This window comes from Mustela putorius, unplaced genomic scaffold, assembly GCF_011764305.1.
Source record: "Mustela putorius furo isolate JIRA1106 unplaced genomic scaffold, ASM1176430v1.1 tig00003987_pilon_pilon_pilon, whole genome shotgun sequence".
Taxonomy (NCBI): Eukaryota; Metazoa; Chordata; class Mammalia; order Carnivora; family Mustelidae; genus Mustela; species Mustela putorius.
Genome location: NW_025422126.1, coordinates 3,562,571 through 3,584,099, shown reverse-complemented (window position 1 = coordinate 3,584,099; position 21,529 = coordinate 3,562,571). Strand labels below are relative to the sequence as shown.

At 55.2% G+C, this 21,529-nt stretch overlaps 1 protein-coding gene across 3 annotated transcripts in view; it reads left to right on the top strand.

The window, feature by feature from the left end:
* Positions 1 to 21,529, top strand: part of PDE2A (phosphodiesterase 2A) — a 91,236-nt gene that overhangs the window by 49,916 nt on the left and 19,791 nt on the right. For all 3 annotated transcript variants that reach the window (XM_045071434.1, XM_045071435.1, XM_045071436.1), the window contains 3 exons: positions 9,952 to 10,041; positions 13,864 to 13,952; positions 20,951 to 21,060. In XM_045071434.1, the coding sequence (XP_044927369.1) occupies positions 9,952 to 10,041; positions 13,864 to 13,952; positions 20,951 to 21,060 (289 nt within the window). The remainder of the gene's footprint in view (positions 1 to 9,951; positions 10,042 to 13,863; positions 13,953 to 20,950; positions 21,061 to 21,529) is intronic.

The window sequence follows — 21,529 nt, the reverse complement described above, 5'->3', positions numbered from 1 at the left end:
CAAGCTTAAGGTGCAGAAGAGAAACAAAAGCGGGATACAGGAGATAGAGGGGACCAGTAGGGTCCAGGCTTCAGGGCACGGCACAGGGTCCCAGAGCCTGCCGTGTTTCTCACCCACCGCCCCTTCCCTGGAGAAGCCCTCTACCTCAGAGCCTGGATCTGCTGGGGCCCAGCCCTTGTTGAGCTGCTGAGGGGAGCAGGGCAGGGCTGTGGGGATGAGAGTAGTGAGTGCTAGAGGACAGAGCCAGGCAGAGGAGCTGAGCAGACCAGGCAGGACCTAGAAGGACAAGAGGGGGAGGAGAGGCCTGGAGGTAGAGGAAGGTAAGGGTGGGGGCAGTGAGGCTGGGAGAGTTGGGTAGAAGCTAGAACATGAGAGCTAGTAGGAATAGGCAGTGGCCCTGTTGTGAGATGCTGAGCCCTTGACAGAGAGCTCCCAACAGGCCTGGGAGCTCAGAGCCTACTGTGCCCAGAAGCCATGGCAGTCTTATTCAAAGAAGGATTACAGTTTTGTTTTGTTTTAAGACTTTTTTATTTATTTGACAGACAGAGATCACAAGTAGGCAGAGAGAGAGAGAGGAGGAAGCAGGCTCCCTGCCAAGCAGAGAGCCCAATGCGGGACTCGATCCCAGGGATCATCCCTGAGATCATGACCTGAGCCGAAGGCAGCGGCTTAACCCACTGAGCCAGCCAGGTGCCCAAGGATTACAGTTTTAACAAAGCACTGCAGGTAAAGGTTGGGGTAGCTCAGAGAGACCCCACAGAGTAGATGGGAGCCCAGAGGCAGGGGCATGCCTGAGATGAACCCAGCCCAGAAGATTCCTCACTCCAACCCCCAATAAAGGAGGACTATTTTTGGGAACAGTGAAAGTGCTCACACATTCCTACAGGGGCAGGGAGAAGGAAGGGGGGCGGCCAGGAGCCAGTGCAGAAGGAAAGGGCTGACCCTAGTTTTCCCTCCATCTCTGACTTTGTCTTCAGGGTCTCCCCCTCAGTGGCTGGGGAGGCTTTATAACGCCTGGCCAGCCCAGCCTCCCTGTCCCCAGGGTCCCCTCCTCGTCTTGTGTCTATCCCGTTGCCTCTGAACTTGTCTCTGTCCCCGTCTCTTTCTCATACCCTCATCTGCCCCCCTTCTTCCTACCCCCCCGGGCCTTGGGATCTGGGGAACAGCTGGGAAGAGCCAGGCCCTGAAGACTGAGCCAAATACAGTCATGGGACCAGCAGTGAGACTGTGGGAGAAACACATACCAGAGAACAGACAGACAGTAAGAGGGACAAACACAGAGAGCCTGGGGAGGCTGAAAGGCAGGGAAAGAGCTTAGGACAGAGTCAGGGAGAGCCCCAAGGCAGGCCTCAATGACTGTGGCAGCTGCTCTGTGCTCTCTGACTTGTCCCGGGCCGGGGTGGTGGTGGGGTGCTCTACCGGGCTCACCCTCCCTCCACCCCCATCAGCACCCCCCAGCTCAACCCTTCATCCCTGCCCTCTGGAGGCCCACACTAACCCTAGGCCAGGCTGGTACCATCCAGTATTCACCTCCCACTCTGGGCATGGTGTCTGGCACAGAAAGAGAGACGAGAAGACTTGCCCCTGGCCTAGAGGAAGACACCCAGCCCCACCCCACACCTGAGGGGCTCAGCCCCTCCTGGCCAAAACAGGGAATGGGAGGGACTCCAAAAATAAACAGTGCTCAGAAGGGAGGGAGCCTAGTGTGTCTTGAAGGGCCCTGAGCTGGACCATGGGCCTCCTGATTCCAGGTGAGGCCCTGGGCAAGTCCTTTCCTACCTCTCCTGGCCTTAAGCTACCCCCATCAAGCTGGGGATTAGGCTTCTTGAAACCTACAGCCCTCTAGACACTGGTGCTGCAGGAATTCTCAGGAGGTTTGGGAGGAAGACAGATGACCCATCCAGGAAGGCTGCCTGGAAGAGGTGATGTCAGTCATGAAAGAAGCTGATAGTGATAGTGCTCCTCTCAGGGAAGAGCCCCTCCATCCTGAGATGTTGTCCCCGGCCCTTCTGTTCTGGGAGATGATCCTAAAGCATTGAAGGACCCTCTGGCCCATGAAGTTGCCTTGGAAAGTCTTCCAAAAGCTCTCAGCAGAAGGCACCCTCAATCCTCAGGCTCCTTCTCTAAGACAGTCACTGTGAGAGACCTGGGAAATGTTGAGAGCTCTCAGCTGTCTTTGTGGCTTGGGAGCCTCCAGAGGTTATGGGGTCCAACCATCTCCTTGGTGATGGAATATACCCCTCACAGCCCAAAGGCTCTGGGCACTAAGAAGTCCAACTGATTATTTTATAGCTCAGCAAATACCTGCTGACACCTGTGATGGGCTGGATGAAGCTGGGGACTGGGGAGGAACAGGACACAACATCTGGCCTCTAAAAACTCCCAGTCTGATGGGAGAACCAGATGGGAACTAGTGGCAATGTATCTGGCATGCCATGCCCTGGTTGGGGGGAGCACAGGACAGTGAATGTCAGGGTCAGATCTGCCTGGGAAAGTTCATGGAGGGAGACCCAGAGAAGGGAATTTGGTCACTCATTCATTTGTTCATCGGTTTGTTCGTCCGTGTATCCAGCCATTCCTGTGGTCATTATTTCCTGAGAGAGACTTTTCTTGACATTAGCCCAACGGGTCACACCTCTCCATGCTCTTCTGCTCAGGCCACTACGTCTGCCTTTCAGAGACTCTTGGATGGGCTTTGTCCAGCTCTGAACCCATTATGAAGACCATGTGAGGGGCAAGGCTGAGGAAGGTTTGAAGACATTTAGGGTCAAGGAACCCAGAGCTGGAGGCCAAGTTCACCAAGGCCTTACCTCATTGCCCCCATTCTTCTTATCACATCCTTGGGGATAGGGAGCTCACCCTTTCCTCCTTCCCAGCCTTCTGTCTTATGGCATGCCTGACTCTCAGCGAGTTATATCTGCTTCCTTGTGACAACCTCGCTGTGCCCTGAGTCGAGGATGGAGAGGCACCAGGAGATCAGAATGACTGGGACAGCTGTGATGAGGGGGGCGCTGGTGAAGGGCTCTGGAAGAAGGCTGTGGCATCCAGGAGAATGTGGGTCATGAGGATGGAGGTCTCTACTTACCCTGTCCTGTGAATAAGGCAGTTGAAGGTGGGGAAGCCAGGAGCCTGTCCTGGCCCCCTTGGTCTGATGTCCACCTCCCAGGGCAGTCTTGCCCTCCACACATTCAGCTCTTGCCTCCCTCCCTCTGCCAGCGCTGGCTGTCCCTTTATCCTCTCTGTTCCTGATCCCAGACCCTGTGCTAGGGATTGAGACGTTCCAGGGAGTCAGGAGCCCAGAAAGCTAACTGTTCACACAAGCCTACCTTCTCTCACCAAATCTGTCCCTCCCATCCTTCATCCATCCCCAAACATAGCCCCTGAGGGATCCAGGAGGGCCTGGAACATTTGGAGGGCATGTTGGAGGAGGCAGGATCTGGAGTAGAAGCTGAGTCTGACTTAGAAAGGGTGAGGGGCCCGGGAGGATCTGGTTAGCCATACTGGAGGGGAAGAGCCCACAATGCGGGGCCAAGCCCATCCGGGAAGTGGGGCACCCACGGGGCGGCGGGGGGCGGGCGCCAGGACTGGGCTCAGGTGTATTCTACAGTGCACGTGTCTCCAGTGTGGCTCAGAGGCTGGAGATGCGGCCCTGTTGGAGTAACAACTGATGCCGGAGTCTGCGAAAGGCGGGAGGAGGGAGGAGGAGAGGTGGGGGGAGGGGGAGGGGAAATAACAGCAGGAGGAGAGAGGACGGAGACCAGAGGGGCGCAGGGCGGAGGAGGACCGCAAAGGGCAGGACTTTCCTTGAGGACTGGGCTCCTGAGCTCCAGGGGCCCTTGTCCATGTCACCCCTCTGTCCCACTTCACTCTCTCCTTCCAGCAGCCCCGCTTCTCCCCTCTTTCAGGACCCTCCGCGAGGAGTCCCTCTCAGTAGGAGGAAGCGGCGGGAGCCCCTCAGGCTGCCCTGGGAGGACTGGGCGGGTCTCACCTGAGCAAGGCCCCGCCCCTTCCTCTCCCCACCTATCAAACGGGAGGATCAAAGCAGGCACCTCCCATAATATTGTCCCAAGGTAGTAAGGTGACAGATGGTAACTACACTTACCGAGATGAGCATTTTGTAAGGTATATAATTGCCGAATCGCAGTGTTGTAACCTGAAACTAATGTAATAGTGTATGTCGACTATTCAGCAGTAACGCAAAACAAAACAATGGTCCCAAGTTCGCAGGAGGATTGGAGGCGGTGTTTGCCCCTGGGTCTCAGAGTGTGGGACCTGGGCCAGCAACAGGAGCAGCAGCTCTGAACCTGTTGGAAATGGCAATTCTTGGCCTCATCCCGGATGTACTGTACCAGAAACTTGGGGGTGAGGCTAGCAAACTGTATGGCAGCCAACCCTCCAGGGGACGCTGGTGGGCACAGATGGTTGAGAGCCCCTGGTGCCCCGCCACGCCCCCCCCCACCCCCACCTCTGAGCACGGTAGGTGTTTGAGAACACTTCCCCCAAGCCGGACAGCCCACTCAAGCCAGGCTCTGACGTTTGCGTTACTGCACCTGCGGCTTGGGTCTCCATCCTGCCTGTTCCTTCAGATCAAGTCTCCCAGGGATCACCACACCTCTATTCTCTTGCTGCTGGTCCAGCTCAGCCTTGTTGAGGGGGAGGTCTGGGAGTGTAAGATCTAGAGCTCACAGGTAGCTCTTCTCAGAGTATCTAAGGCATGAATGTCTTTTAGAGCCCGCTCCTTGAGCAGGTGACAGGCATGGGTGGGAGCAAGGGAGGGAGGAGGGCCTGCCTCTTGTTCTTCTTTGTTGACGCTTGACTCTCTACAGGGCTGGGCCATGCTGTGAGGGAGGAAGGTTGGAGTATGGGAGTTCAGGCCAGGGTCTGAGGCCCCACTAAAAGGGGGGCTTCCATGCTCTGAGCCCTCAGGAGGCTTCTTTTAGGGGAGTTCTGTTAGTCACCCTGACACAACAGCTCAGCCTGTTAGTTCTGGGCACAGAAATGGATAAGTCCTCCTTTGCCCTAGAAGGGCCTCCATTCTTCAGGAAGAGACTATATATTGATTACCAAAACAGGGGACGGGAAGCAAAAGAGTGTGGATGGCATCTGCCCTGGCACCCCCAATTTCTCCCAACATGGCTGTCCTCCTGGGTTTCCCCCATTCTGTGGGTATCCATCTTGGGTCAGGTGCCTTCTCCCCAAGTTCTCAAGGGGACTGCCTGGAGGTTTGGGGGAGGAGTGGACAGGAGAGATAGGAGTGGGTGGGGGCTGGAGAGTGCAGGAGAGAAATGGGAGAGAAGCCAGTGAGAGGAGAGAGGATTTGGGGTGGGAAATGACTTTGAAACTCGTGGAGACGACAGGAGAGCAGCCTGTGACAGAGATGGGAGGCATGGAGAGAAGAGAGATCCACTTAGAGAGGTTGGAAGAGACAGGGTCTAAGAGAGACACACAGCCCGGAGGGAAGGGAAGAGGCAGAGAGGGGCTCCAATACCCTGAAGATCTTGAAGGAGGCCCATGCTTCAGAGAAGGGGATACCAAGGTCCACAGAGAGACCCCCGGGCCACACAGGAGACCTAGCACAAGTAGAGCTGGATAACTCAGTCTGTATGGCCAGTCCCTGTAATACAGCTCGAGTCTTGGGAGGAACTTGACCATTGGGTTTGATGTTACTACTTTCTTCTAGGCCACCAAGAGGCACGGTGAGGCTTCCTTCCGGAAAGGGAGGGCTGGGCTCGAGGTCCAGGCAGTGGGGAGAGCAATAGGAGGGTTTAAAGAGGTGGGAAAAGACACAGAGACTCATGAAGATAAGATAGGAGTGCAGCTTGTGACAGTGACCCTGACCTTCAAGATGGTCCCTGCATTAGTCCCTGCACAGGAAACAGCAGAAGAACTCAGGCCAAGGTCTTAGTTCTAAGGCCCTCCCCTCCTACCTCAACAAGTGCAGAAATGCTGATCTAGCTACAGAACTGGCCCCCGAGGAGCCCTGACTCCTAACAGACTCCCCTTTCTTGGTACCTGGAGTGAAAGCCCAGTGTTGAGGGGCAGGGAGAGGCAGAGTCTTCAGTGCTGCCTGGCCCTCTCTCCAACTACAGAGCTGTGGGTAAGGAGCCAGAGAAAGCAGGAAGTCACCAGCCAGCTAGCCATTCTCACTGAATTCAACCACAAAACTCTACAACTATCTGTTGCAGAGCTGGAAGGACCCATTTTTACTAATGAGCAAACTGAGACCCAAAAGAGGAAAGGGGCCTGCTAAGGTCACAGTTTCTGTCATCAGTCTGGGACAGTCCTGGAAATTGCCGCTCTTTTCTTTCTTCTTTTAATTTAATTTCTATTTTTTAATATATATTTTTTAAGATTTTATTTATTTATTAGACAGAGATCACAAGTAGGCTGAGAGGCAGGGAGAGAGGTGGGGGAAGCAGGCTCCTCGCTGAGCAGAGAACCAGATGAGGGGCTCGATCCCAGGACCCTGAGATTGTGACCTGAGCTGAAGGCAGAGGCTTTAACCCACTGAGCCACCCAGGCGCCCCTTGCTGCTCTTTTCTACACACCACACATTCTCCCCTGGGGTCTGGGAAATTGCCTGGTGGTTATGTTGATATTTATACTGAGGTTTGTTCCAAAAAAACTGAGAGGGCAGGAAATGTGACCTCCTTCACCCCACTCTGAGCCTGGGCCGCTGCGTGCACGCGCATGTGTGTGTGTGCGCGTGTGCACTCATGTCTAAGTATTTGCGTGTGTGCCTTGTACATAGGGTTGTGTTTCTATCTGTGTGCAGCCACGTTTGTGTGAGGGTGTGGCATGTATGTTGGACAGAGGCATGCGCGTTCTCAGCTGCTCCCACCGATTTTCCTGGGCTTTGGGATCAGAGCCGTTTCCTTTCCTGAGCTGATGCAGTGGAGGTGAAGTTGCTTTGAGATCTGGGTAAGATTCAGGGCTTGAAGGCCCCTGAGAGCCAGGTATGAGAATGATCTTCCCAGTGGCTGTTCCTGCACCCCACACCCCTACTCCTGGGGCAGGCAGGGCAGGGCCAGGCCAGGAGGAAGATGGACAGAAGGATGCCGGGCAGGGAGCCTCAGGCTTCAACGGCCATGTCTGCTTCTAGCTAGCTCTGGCCAAGGCTGTGAAGCCCCTTTCTGCCACAGCCTAGACTCTCCTCAAATTTCCTTTCCTGTCCCTCTGTCCCCACCTTTATCCTGCCCTTAGTCTGAAAAGTCACAGAAAGCTGACCAATCTGAAGAAAGGCCAGACAGGCACCCACCAATTCCAGTAAAGGACAGGCCAGGGCAGCCCCCAATCCAAGTAAAGGGCAGGTAGAGGAGCCCACCAATTGGAACAAAGGACAGACTCTCCTCTCTAAGGCCCTGGGGAGGGAGCTGGGGGCCAGGCACGGAGCTGGAGGCAGAACCAACCCGGGCTGGAGAGGCGGAGACCTGGGCTGCGAACCAGCTCTGCCTGACTAGTTGCCTGACCATAAATGGGACATTGCTTCTCTTTGAATCTCGGTCTCCTCATCTGTCAAATGAGGAGACGAAGCTGTCCCAAGCCTCCCCAACCCCCCAGCCCTGCACCAGAGCTCACTCCATCACCTTGGCTGCTCTTCTCCAACTTCCACAGCATACACACATCAGACTGCACCAGAGGCCAAGAGCCCCAGGGCTCTGCTTGTCTCCCCCCACCCCAGCCCCGCCTCCAGGCAGGAACAGGTGGAAACCAGCACCACCTTCTGAGGAGGCCCCGACCTGGGAGCCGCAGCCTGAGGACCCTGGGTTGGCAGACTTAATTTTGGGATTATTTGGGACATGAGTTCTTTCTCCCCTCTTTTAATCTGCAGAATTGACTTCAAAAGGCCACAGTAGCCTACCTGTATGTTGTCTGCACAGCTGTCTCCCTGTCCCCACCTTCGTCCTGCTCTTAAGTCTGAAAAGTCACAGAGGGGCACCTGGGTGGCTCAGTCTTTTAGCGTCTGCCTTTGGCTCAGATCGTGATCCCAGGGGCCTGGGATCAAGCCCTACATCGGGCTCCCTGCTCAGTGGGAGGCCTGCTTCTCTTTCTCCCACTCTGCCTGCTTGTGTTCCCTTTCTTGCTGTGTCTCAAAGCCAGAAGGAAATGGCTGCCCCCGCGTGAACCTCTGTGTGTGCCTGGTGGATGGGTTTGGGTGTGCTGGGGGCTTCTGTGGAGAAGTGAAGGTCTGTAGCTGTGTGGCCTGGCGTAGGGTGCTGAGCACGTGTGACGTGTGATTGGGAATGCCTAAGGGTTAAAGGACAATTAATCCAGTGGGGGGGATTCTAATGTTCGGAACCAGCAGCTTCTGATGTCCAAGGGCAGAGATCTATTTCCGTGACCAAAATGTGTCTTCATCCTTGAGCAGCAGGAGGGGCTGCTGGGGCTGCTGGGCTGCTGGTGGGAGGCTGGGGTGCGGGGAGAACAGTGGGAAGTAAGCATTCGGGGAGAAAGTCCACTGCAGCTGCCCATTCCTGGGAATCCAGAACTCGGTGGCAACAGAGATGAGGGGGAAGACTGAAGCCAAGAAGACACACGGCCGAATGCTGTAGCTAAAGCCTGAACCCCAGACTTCTCCTGGACTCCAGCACAGGACTCCTCTCAGTGGCCTCTGAAAAATGGACCCTGAGTCAATTCTTGCCCACCCTTAGGGACAGGCAGCTCACCTCCTCCCTCTTTCCTGGTGGCCTCTTTCTATGTGGTGTGACTCTGCCTAGAAAATGTCCTTCATCCCACTGGGCTGAGGCCAGCCTCCTTTAGACCTGTGAGTCTCCAGCCTGTCCCTGGGGCCATAGAGTCCTGTCCTGCTGCTCAGGAGAGCCTGAGAGATTGGAGTCAAAGACGGAGACCCATGGCTCTGCTCTGCAGTAGGCTGGGCACCCCAGGTCCTCCAGTCTCAGCCACATGCAGGCCTTGGTTTCTGGTTCCCTCCTTACATGGGTAACCTGTGAATGAGTCTCATCTTGTCCTTACTTGAGAAGAAGTGCACTGGAGATGATCTAATCCACCTGCAGAAGTGATGGAATGGTCATCTTCCCTATTCGGGTTAACAGATCCTTATTAATATGGCCTGCAGTTCCTGCATTTTAATTATTACCAGCCACATATACACTATGTGTTCATGCGAGCTTGTGGTTCACTAAGACCCTCAACCTCGTAACATTTTTATATGAATGGGGGCCAAGCCATGTCTCCTTCCTCCTACGGTTAATCATTTTGCTTTTTGAACACAGACCTGGCCATCCACAGAAAAGAACTTCAAGGGCTAGTGGGGAGGGCATGGGTGAGTGGATGGTGTGAGTCATGAGCCTGCCTTGGCCCTGGATCCCCTGTTCCATTACCTTTCTTTTTGATCCCTGCGGCTCAGCCAAGTTAATAGAGTGAGAAGCATGGACCTCTCTTGTCTCTGTTCCGGCTCTCCAAGGACAGGACTGTTCCTGGGATGGGAAGGCTGTGAGGCTGTCAAGGCTGGCTTCTTCCTCCTCTATCCTGCCAGGGGCTGGCCCAACTGTGTTTCTCCCACCTGTGGGCTCATCGCTTGGACTGTTGCTACTCTCCAGGATTCATATTGGAGGGTTTTTGGTTTGCTTATTTTGCTTTGTTTTAATATGGAAGGTTATGCTTTCCTTACTATGCTAGAATTTTCCTTGGCTAAAGGACAAGAGGCCTGGGGGTGAATCTAGACTTGAACTTTTAATGTATTGTGAATACTTTGCTAAGCCCCTGACCCTTCTCTGAGCCCCTTTCCCCCTGTTACTAAGAAGAGTGGACCTGGATGCACTAGGACCTTAAGGCTTGTTGAATTCTGAGATTTTAAGATCCTGGGATTTAAGTGTCTGAGAGCCTTGGGCTCTGGTTTAAGCGGGGAGTTTGTGCTCCTAGCGGTCTGGGCCGTTGGGGCTGCCCTGGCCTGCCTGGAAAAAGCCCTCACTGCCCTTTCCTCTCTTGCAGGATGCTTTGCTGAGCCTGGGCTCCGTCATCCACATAGCGGGCTTCCGGCGGGCTGTCAAGGAGGCCCTCTCGGCTGTGCTCCCCAAAGTGGTAGGTGCCTTGGCCCACATTTTCCCCCTGGCCCCCAAACCTTTGCCCAGCTCTTTGCTGTACCTGACATAAGTTTGAGAAGGAAGGAAGAAGCAGGGGCCCTGTACCCAGGGCCTCTCGTAGGGAAGTGAAGGTTTTGAGTAAGTGTTCCGAGAGGGTGTCCTGAAAGAGAAGGTCTGAAGCTAAGTACCAGAGAATGAACTTGCATAGGAATTCTGAAATGTCAGGGGCAGACAGGAACTTAGAGCTTAATTGGGAAGATGGTGTCTTGAATAATGGAAAGGATTCCCCCGGGATAATAGCGAGAACACAGTGGAGTCAGCTGGGCTTTGGAATATGTAGCAGAAGAAGTTGAGGGTAGGCGTGCAGGAGAACGTCCTTGATGCCAAGTACAGGAGTTGCTAGAGTGAGAGGCACAGCTTTGTTGAATGAGTCTGTGTGAGGTGAAGTATCCTGCCCAGAGATAGGAGGCTAGACAAGATGACCTCTAGAAACCTTTAGACTTCTCTCTGACCTATCCCAACACCAAAGATGGTTGTAGATTGAGGGCAGATGGAGGACAGCTGCTTAGGCCCATTGTCACCTGGCCCACTTGGTTGTCTGGCCCAGAGTGCCTTGCTGAGGGGACTGTGTTCCTCATGAGGAGGGGAGGTCTGAAACTGCTAAAGGAGCATGGAAGTCTTCTTGGAGGAGGAGACACCTCAACTGGGTCCCCAGAGCCTGGAATCTCTTCTTCCCTACTCCAGACCCAGCCAAGGGCAGCCTCTGCCAAAATGTGACACCCCTCACCCCACCACTCCCCACCCCCACCCTTGCAAGTCCACCATATCTGAATCTGCTTGATTAATGAACCTCCAGAGGCCCGGGGAGAGGGGGTGACTCACCCAAGGTCACACAGCATGACAGGGACAAATGGGGCTTGGCACCTAAGCATCCCCATTCTCTCTCCTCAGCTCTGGCTTCTCAAACCTTCTAGAAGTTCAGAGCCCGGGAGGAGGCCTAATGAGTGAGTTTTATTGAGCGTGAAATTGGTAGGAAGTGGGTGGTGTGTTGGCGCCCCAAAATAAATCCTCCCAGAGAAGGATAGGACTGAGGGAACATCTGGCCTGGGATGGAGAAACATCTGGAAAGGAGGGGCTGGGGAGGCTAGCAGGTCAGCATCTGCAAGGGTGGGCCCCTCTGTGGCCATGGAGGCTGCCCTGGGAGAGGTAAGGAGAAGGTGACTAGTTAGGTCTCCACAGGCAGGGTGCTTGGTTGTTGTGCCAGCATAGATGCCCAGCACTGGATTAATTGTATCCCCAGACCTGGGGGCTTAGAAGTCAGCTGTGGTCCAGGCCATTAGGTTCCTGGGAGAGTAGGACATGTCTACCTTAGCTCGTCCAAGAGACCTGTATGAGCTAAGGGACCCCGGCTTTGGGGAGCTGTGGTTTAACTGCAGGAAGGGTCTCAGGACACTCCCTCTCCTGGAGGCGTCCCTCCTCCCCCCACCCACTTCCCCCACCCCTGCTAGAGGGGTGGGGACATGGGAAATGTGATCCGCCCCAGGGAGGGGTAGATGAGAGGTCTCAACTGCCCACAGGGGATGAGGGGAGATGGGAGATCTTCTCTGCCCCCTGAGAATTATAGGGTCTGGTTTGCCCCCAGGGAGTTGGGGGAGGATTGATGGGAAGGGTCCACTCTGCCCTTAGGGAAGGGTGAGGAGATGAGAGTGTCTGCCCCCTAAGAAGGGAGGGGAGAGGAGAGCACCTGCTCTGCTCCCAGGGAATGGAGGGGGTGGGGAGATGGAGAGGGTCTGCCTGGGCCCCCAGGGAGTCGGGGAGATTGGAGACCTGCTCTTCTCCCAGAGAAGGGAGGGATGTGAAGGCGTCTCTGCTCCCCACGGAGTGGGGGAAGGGGAGCACTGGGGGAGGGGTCTCCATACTCCCCCTCGGAGGAGAGCCACCGCACCTGGCCCTCTCATCAGCACCCATTGTGGCAGGCAGCCCTGAATGCAGATGGTGCTGATGTGTCTGCGATGGTTCCCTCCTTCTCTCCAATAAACTCAGCTAATTTTAACCCAGAGGGCTGGGAGTGAGGGGGTGGGAGGCAGAGGGACATCCGGAAGCGGAAGCGAGGAGGATCTGTCCTCCCTGCCTCCCCACCCCCAGGGTAGCCACCTCTCTCTCTGTCAGGGCCAGGCTCTCCGTGTGACCCTGGATGCTGGGGCTGGGGTGTCTCCTAACCTCTTTGGGCCCGATCCCTCAGGCCCCTCCCAGGCTGCTGCAACGACTCGAGGAGCAGACGGAGGCAGGATACAGATGAGAAGAGGCCTCCCTTGCACTGATTTCTCCATCCCTGAGCTCCCTGCCCGGACCCTTTTCCTGGAGGACAGGGGGCCTCCAGGCCTGGCCAGTGCCTGCCCCTCACACTCGTCCGGGCCCTGTCATCCCCAGCCCACACCACCGATGAACTGGCTCGGGTTCTCTGGAAGTAGGACCGGAACAACTCCTGGGACTGGGAGGGTGAGGGCAGCCAAAGACCAGAGGACTGGCAAGACTGTGGACTCTCACAGTGGCGAAAGGGCAGTGGCTTCGACTGGATTCTACACTTACTGCCACACTTACTGCCGGTGGCCTTCAACACCCAGCTCCGGTGTTACCTCCTCCAGAAGCCCTCCCTGATAGCATCAGCAGAGAGGAGAGAACTCCCTTCCCCTCCCAAGAAAACAGTGTCCCTCAAGACACTTAGCTCAGCATGCAGGGGCCCCTAGCTGGGCCAGGGCATCCGCTGGGCAGCCCTGGCCTCTGTGTCTCCCTCTGCACCTAGAGTGCAGGGCCTTGGGACGCCCACTGAGGCTGTGCTGAGTTGGGTGTGGAACCCTCGGGTAGCCAGTCCTGCTTGGAAGGGATGTGGCTTTTCACCCATGGGTCACTGAGGGCAACAGCTTCTGCTAAAACATGGCCTGGAACTGAGGCCAAGACGGTTCTGGGCCCTTGGGGAAGGCACATTGACAAGCTGAAGACTTGACAAGCTTCGAATAGAGCTTTGATCTCACTCTAGGGAACCATCATTCCAAAAGACGCACCTGCTCCTATCTCTCAGGGCTCACAGCAGCCTCCCCGAAGCTCTGTTTCTAGGCCCTGCTGACCCCAAGGCCACCTCCTGTGCCCCCTACCTCCACTGCCAGTTCTATAAATACTCTGTGCTCTTTACACCGCATATCTACAACTCGGCCCAGGCCCAGAAGCCATTCTTCTATGCCTCACCCATTCCCCACATGTGTCTAATTTTCCCAGCAGTTAGTTTAAGATCACCTCTTCTAGGAAGTCCTTCTGGCTTGAGTAACAGTGTGTGGTTTCTTGTAGAATTGTTTGTGTCTCTGAGGTCTGAGGTCGTGGGGGAAGCTTCCAGGGCATTCTGAGCCCCTCCTGCCATGCAGCCCTGGATGGATCACTCTGTTGACTACTCTGTTATGGTTCGCTGAGACGAGTCACAGCAGGGAAATCTCTCGGGGTCGGGGGTGGGTGGGATTTGTCTGCACCTTTGGCCCTTTAGATTCTCGCCCCAGCACTTTGGATTTGGGGTGATAGACAAGGAAAGCCAGCAGGGTCATGGGTCAGGGTCAGGGTCAGCCTGCCCAGAACCCCTCCAGGAGGAAAGGGTGCTTACAGGAGCTCTTCCACCCTGGCTTCAAGTTAGACCTCACCTGGGGAGTGAAACCAAACAGATGCCTGAGCCCACTGCCAGAGGATCGGTGACCTTGTCACCCAGATCTGCATCAGCCCTGGGACAGGGCAGCCAGGAGGGCTGTCTGTAGGATCTCACGAGTGCCTTCTGTCCTAGGAGACTGTCTACACCTACCTGCTGGATGGGGAGTCCCGGCTGGTGTGTGAAGACCCCCCTCATGAGCTGCCCCAGGAGGGGAAAGTCCGGTGAGCCATTCTGTACCTGCTGCCTCTCCTACAGTCAAGGATCTCAGGCCTGGGGGACCTGCCAAAGTCAACTGGTCTGACTTTCCCCATCTGCCCTTGACCTCAGCTTCCCTGCCAGCTGGGGATCCTTGGCTGGGTCACTGACTCCTCATAGAGGAGAGAAGCGATGTCTTTTCTCGTGTTGTGTTGCGGTAGTGGACAGCACAGGAAAGTACCCAGTGGTAGTTTTTCTTCTAGAAACCTAGAGAGCTCCTTGGAATTGCTACAGCTTCTCAGAAGGTCAGGGCTAGAGTTTATCATTAGACCCTCAGCAGGCTCTGAGACCTGCCTGGGAGGTTCTCACCAAATCCCAGAATGCTGGGACCTGTGGGAGCACATGGTATCAACCCTGTGTCTGCAAGCAGGGAGATCAGAAACAGGTGTCCGGCTGTGGCTTCTGAGTCCCAGTGCTTGGGTTCAAATCCCACTTCCCTTTTACTAGCTGTATAACCTAGGGCAAGGTACTCAACCTCTCTGGGCCTCAGGGTTCTTGTTTGTAACTGCCAATAATGATAGTTACTTATATCGTAGGGTTGTTGCAAGGATCAAATGAGTTTAACACAAGTGAAGCCCTTAAAAGGCATCTATTAGAAATGCTAAGCATCTGATTTTGTTTTTGGCAGGATGGAATGTTGGAATCCCTGACCTTAGGAACACGGGTGGGATGCCTGGTGTGCTATGGTTCCCTGATACTTCTGAGCCTAAATTGAATTCAGCTTCCTTATCTTCCTCCAAAGATGTGTCCCAGGCCATGTACCTGATATGCGATAGAGCCAGGCCTGGGACACATTCTCCTGGCTCCTGTCCATTCAGGGGACAGTCAGGGGAAGTGGAGCTCATCAGATGAGACAGTGTTGACAGGCAGGAGTGCTGGTCCAGAGGAGGTCAGGCCGCAGAGGACATGATCACTGCCTTCTCAGTACCGCAGGGCCATTGTGGGCCCAGGGAACATGAGGTCATAAGCTGAGGGCTGAGTGGGCACCAGTGGGGTGTTACTAGAAGGCAGCACTCTACTCCCTGATGGGGAGGGCTTTTCCAACAGGCCAAGGCTTCCAGGAATATGGCTTTTTCAGGTAGTAGCTGAAGCCAGCAAGACACATGGCAAGACCTCCTTTCACGGAGGTCATGGAAAGAATTGCTGTTGGAGCTGCTGGAGACCCTGGTCCTGGGGATGCTGGTGGTCTTGAGGGCCCTCCTGGCACTTGGGACCCTGGATTCCAAGACGCTGGCCTCTCTCTCCAGCCCTTCCCCCTCGGAGAGGCTGGGGCCTCTCCAACAAGCCAGAGCCTTCTCACATCCTATTCTCCCATTTTGTTCCTCTAGGGGATGGGTGGCCGGTGACCCTCTCCTCTTCACCATCTCTTGACAGCTCCTTCCCTCAATGACTGCACCATGCCACTCTCTGACTTCTACTGTCCCATCTATAAGATGGCAGGATAGGACTGGCAGGTCTTCGGAATCTTATGGAAGAAGAATGCTTGTAATATCCCCTTTCCTTCTCGGAGCCAGCAGCCCTACTACTAAGAACTCTGCTTTATATATGATCTTGCTCCACCCAGCAGGGTTCCTTCTAGTGGCCGGGGAAGGCCTTCCTGGGAGAGGGACGCAGGACCAAGGGCCCAGAAGGCAGGAAGGGAGCATCCTGCTGGTCGGCCCTCCCTTCTGAGCCCAAGAATGCTCCCCAGAGGCTTTCTGCTGTGAGGAGGGGTGGGGTGGGGGGGTCTGCGGTCCAGGCATCTTGGAGAGCTCTCAGATCTTCTGCACCCCTCAGGATCCCCCAACCACCGCCCACTACCTTCAGATTCTGTAAAGCTTTTGGAAAAGATAAGGGGGGCATGGTGGAGGGGGAGAGAGGTGGTGGAAGGCAGTTGAAAGTGAGTATTACAATGCAATTAGCCCAGAGTTCAGTGGAGATGGGGAGGTGAGCGCCTGCTGGGAGACTGGCCTCAGAAATCCCAGGAAGAGGCCAGCAAGGGGCCAGGGGAGTGAGGCAGCCTGCATCCCAGGTGACCCAGAGTTCAAAACTCATTCAGGTCAGCAAGGATTAGGGGTGAAGGTTTACGTCAGTCTTCTCTCCTGAAATCTTTGCTTTGCCACACCCCCAACCTCACATCTGGCACTGAGTCCACCTCCAAGGTCAGGGCTAAGACCTAGCTAGGTATGTGGAAGAGGGAAGAGCACCAGATGGGCCTGGAGTCTAGCCCGGCCCCGTCCCTGACTCCCTGTGTCCACTTCTAAGCCTGTTTTCTTCTCCCTAGAAGAGATAACAGTAGCACCTGTCTTTTGAAGAGATGAGATCCTGGATGCCCAGTGCTCCTCCCAGTGCCTGACACAAGTCTGAGCTCAGTGGTTGCTGATTGCCCTCCACCCCAAGCCCCAATTTACTCATCAGGGTGACCTTGAGAAAATTTTTACTTCCCTTCCGGCTTCAGTCTTTTTCTATAAAATGGGTGAGGCTGGGTACAGGGTCCTTCCGGTGGTGACCCCTGTGATTCTGGCCCCAGTGGGAGACTGGACAGCTGCTTCATCCAAAGGTGGGACCCGAGGCTCTGGCTGTGCTCAGTGGAGGGGGCACCACTCCAGGAAACCCTGGAGGGCTGGCAGGGCTGGGAAACAGCAGCAGGTGTGAATAGAGGTGGGTCATAAAGACAGATAAGGCCCAGGGAGGAAGAGGACAGGCTCAGTGTGGTGTGAGGACAACAGGGGAGATAATCCAGGGGGAATGGGGAGACCCCTCGTGCCACTGTCCTCCACTGTGGGCTCACAGGTCCCCAGTTTCATCCCCACAATGTGGTTTGGGTTCCCTAACCCCTCATGCTGCCTCAGGCCCTCTTCTCCTATCCAAGTACTAACCAGGCCCGACCCTGCTTAGCTTCCGAGATCAGACGAGATCGGGCGCGTTCAGGGTGGTATGGCCGTAGACACAGGCCCTCTTCTCCTGAGTGAAGTCCTTCCCAGGGCGGCTCCATCTCAACCAGTCACACTTCCCTGATTTCTCCTGGCCAGCAGGAGGCGCTCTAGGAGGCCTGCTCCATATTGCCCCCATCCCTGAGGAAGCTCCAGTTTCCAGAAAAGGTGTTCCGGCTGTGGTAGCCTCCCTCAGGGATGGGTCTTTCCACAAGAAAAACCATGGGCTGGGCATCTGGGAGACCTGGGATCCAGGAGGGTGTGGCTGAGACCCCACCACCACCACCACCCTAGGGCAATAATTGCTCTGGGCCTCTGGGGATTCCTGGGGGAGAGCAAGATGGAACACTGCAGTGTGTGAGGGCTGGTCCAGCTCTGTATTCTAGGGGTTTGTGGGGAGGGCCTCCTGGAAGACTGCCTGCAGAAGGGCCTTCCGGGAACTCTTCGTCGCCCTCATGTTGGTGCCCCTTCAATCTCCCAGCCTATTTCAGTCCCCAGCCCTGCCGCCTTCCTCCTCTTATTGTGTCTCCTGCCATCTTCAAGCCTCTCATTATCCGCTGCTGGTTGCAGCAAAGTCTGGGGCTTTTCAGCTGCCACGGGGACACCCCTGCCCACAAGAGCCCAGCTGCTTGTCTCCCTCTGCTACCATTTGGGGGTCCCAGGGCCCAGTCTTGAGAAATTTCTTCCTCAGAGCTGACCTGTTCCTCTTTCACTGCAGAATCTGTGTTCCTCTGATTTGTGTCAAGGGACACATGGAATAGTCTGTCCCTGTCTCTGGAGTCTCCCATTCTGGGAGAGGGAGAGGAAAGGGTCCAGGTCCTGGACTGAATCATAATTTATCTCCAAGAGAGATGAAAATTCAGAGTGAGGTTGAGGCCCTGGAAGGTGGGGTTGGGGTGGGGTGCTCAGTAAAGGGGATGGGGCCTCACCAAAGACGGGGCTCAGTGGAGTGGGAGGGGGCCTGGGCACTCAGCTCTTTCCAGGCCATTGACCCTCCCAACAGAGAGCTTTTTTCTCTACTCTTGCCACTAAACAAATAATTGTTAAAGGGATGGAACTGTCATAAAGTCCACGCCCGTTCCTCTCCCCACTCTGTGCCCATCTGTCTTTATCGTAAGTGGGGCAGCCATGACCACCCAGGCACCAGACCTGAGTCATTAGCCTTCAACCTGGACAGCTGGCCCCCGGGCGTGGAGTCCCCTCACCCCTCACCCTCAGCCTGGCAGCTGGGTAGGAGGACAGAGGAGTCAGCAAGGGAGAGGGGGCAGGGTGGGGGAGGGGGCCCTAAGGTGAGGGAGGAACCACTGGGGTGTGAATATAGACAAAGCCCTCAACCCCATCTGGTTTGAGGAGACTCAGCCTGGGCATTTCCCTTCGTCTTTTAGTCCATGGGTATCTTTAAAACCTCTAGGGGGACAGCAGTTCCAGGAAGGGCTTGCATGGGTGTGGGCTGGGGTGAGCATGGCCCAGCACAGACCTGCCTGGAACTATGGGACGTCGTCAGGCTGGGGAGGACAGATTGCAGAGCAAGGTGCCAAAGTGAGGGGACTCCTCTGGGTTTAGGCTCCTCAGAGGCCCCAGTGCTCCATGAGAGATCTGGGCTCAGTCAAGGTTGATCTGCCCCAGCCCCGCCTCTCCTCTGCTGTCCAGGGGCCACTGAGACTAGATGCCCTCACTGCCAGGACATTTCCAGTCTCTCAGATTCTCCCTGTCCAGTGAGAGTTTTATCCAGCAGCTAAACTGATCAGGCTGAAAGCAAACATGACCTTCACCTTCCCTTACTCAAGTCCATCCTGGGGCTCCCACTGCCCTCAGGATCATGCCCAGCTCCTCGGGACCCTGTCCAGCCTTGCTCCCTGCTGTCCAGCCACACTAAACTCCTTGCAGTTGGGCCATCGAGCAGACAAACGTTCTTTCCCTCCTCTGAGCCTCGACACATGCCGGTCCCTCTGCCTGCACCTCCCTTCCTGTCTGCCTTGAAAACCTCTGCATGTTCTTTAGGACCCACCTCAGCATCGCCTCCTCCAGGAAGCCTTCTCTGACACTAACGCCATGCAGGACAGTTGTGAGATGCATGGAAGGTGGTTCACTCATTGGATGGGGGAGGTGAGGAAGAGGGAGGTAGCTGGGACAGTTTGTGGACAAGCTTACAGGGGACCCGGTGGGTGGTTGTGCCTCCTTATGTGGTGGAGAGAACAAGTTCAGATTGGGACTGGGTGCCTTTGACGACATCAGGGACATCCAGGACAGGCTTCCAGGAGGCTGTTGGGTATCGGAGGTCTCATGAGAGTGGGACCTGGAGTCAGGAAGCCATGAGCACAGAAGAGGGAGTTTTGTGCAGAAGAAAGGCAGAGGATAGACTCTTGTCAGGCTCCCGGGGTGGGGTGGGGAGGCACCAAGCAAAGGCAGCTTCTGGTCTGGGCAGGGGTTTGGGAGGTTGGAAAGGGGGAGTGAGGGGCCAGGGGGATGAAGCCCCTTGGTTTACAGACCAGCGACATAAGGACCAGTGCCATCTTGTGGTTGCCCAATAACCAGACTGCAAGAGGCCAAGTGGCTGGGTGGGCTCAGTAAGAGGGGGTTTGTTTGAGGGTCATGGAGGCAAGCCCCTGCCTCCAGGAAGCCCCAGTTTTCAGCAATTGATTCATCAGGAAATGTGGCTACATTGCTCTCCTGTCACCCTAGATTCCCATTCCCTATTCCCAGCTGTATAGAGCAGAGCTGGAGACTAGCTCTCCAGGAGCCTCATGGTCGTAGGGCATGAGGGCTAGAAGGTAGGAGACACCACTGGGTTCTTGTAGATTCTGAATCAAGAGGCCAGGAGTGAATGGATCCAGCTCAGAATGCTACATGACCTTTACCAAGAGGTGCAACTTCTTTGCCTTTGATTTCTCTAGAGGCCTCAATCTGATCGGGAGATTTGGAGGCCACCCCGCCTCTCTTATCCTCATCTGGCTTTTGCTTGGCCCCCCCTAGTGACCCCGGATGGCCACACTGGTGTCCCAGCCCCCCAGGCTTCTCTTCTCTTCAGGTCAGGCAGTTCCTGCAAACACAATTAAGTGGAGGCAGCATGAGAGATGAGGAACCCAGGACATTTAATCATCGTGGAGGGACAGTTGGTGAAAAATCAGGCACTTAATTAAGCAGGAAGAGCTAGAGGCCAGGGGAAAGCTAGTATGTGTGGCGAGGGCAGATAGAAGCTCATTCTTCCTAAACTAACTCCCCTCCCCACCCCTCCATCACACCTACGCTCATTCATGCCGATCCCGTTGGAAGCTCAACCCCCTCAGGTCTTTAGGAAGGTTTGAGCACATTAGGGCTCTGGTGCCAAATGCCTGGGTTCAAATCCCAACTCTACCACTTATTAGCCCCGGGACCTTGGATATGTTCTCAACCTCCACCTGAAAATGGAAATGATAATATTGAATTCATGGGATTTCTGGGAATTCCAAGTTAAACCAGACGCGTTGCTTGGATTGTGCATGGCACATGGGGAATGTAGGATAAAATTTAGTCATGACAGCTATCGCTGGAGTCCTCCTGTGCTTAGCACCACAAGTTGCTCTAGAATGTTTTCTTTTTCTTTTTTCTTTTAATTGAAGTATCATTGACACACAGTGTTACACTAGTTTCAGGTGTATAGAAGGGCTTTCTGAGGGTAGAGATGGTTAGGATTCTACTCTACTCCATACTCTTTCTCCCTGGAAGGCTCAGAGAGGCAGATCCCTTGCCCAAGGTCAAGTAGTAGCCACAGCAGGATTCCAGAGCTCAGTAGCCTAGCTCTGAGCCCTTGCTTGACTTGCTCTGGGGGACCTGCACTGGGCCCCAGGGTTCCAGCAAGGGGCACCAGAGGCCAGACTGTGGCTGCCTGCCCCTCTACGTGGCGGGTCAGTGTTCCCATCTCTTTTTATTTGTGTCCTCCTTGTGTCCACCCTACAGCAGTTCAGATTGTCTAGATCCTTGCAGATGTGCAGGGTTGAGCCGGCTGTGTGTCCTCAGGTCAGGGTCTGCTCCTTTTTGATCCGGGGACTGAGAGGGGAGGGTGTCCTTTTCAGAGAGGCTGTGGTCTCCCGGAAGCGGCTGGGGTGCAGCGGACTGGGCCCCACAGACCTGCCCGGGAAGCCGCTGGCCAGGCTGATGGCTCCACTGGCTCCTGACACCCAAGGTAAGGTCTGGGACCTGGGCAGGGGCAGGGAGGGAGGGACTGTGGCCCTGCTCCCCAGATCACGTCTGTCTTCTAGCTCTGTCTTCATCTCTGTCTCCTTCTTTATCTTGCTCTGTGCCTCCAGCAGTTCCTCCATCTAATTCTCTCTCTGTTGTGCTACTAACCTCTCTGAGCCTCAGTTTCCTGATATGTAAAATGGGGATGAGAGAACCTGCCTTGAGGGGGTGTTTTGAGGAGAAACAAATGAGATAACGGACGTTAAGGGCCTGCCACATACTAGGGCTCAGTGGCCAGTGGCCACAGTGATCATGCGCTTGTGTCTATTGCTAGATGGGCTGCGTTGTTGTCATGCTCTCTCTGTCACTGTGTCTGTTTTTCTTTCTCTTCTTCTCCACGCCCCCTGTCCGCCATGTGTCTCTGCCTCGTGTCTCAGTCTCTCTAGGTCTCTGTCCTCTGTCTCGATGTGGAA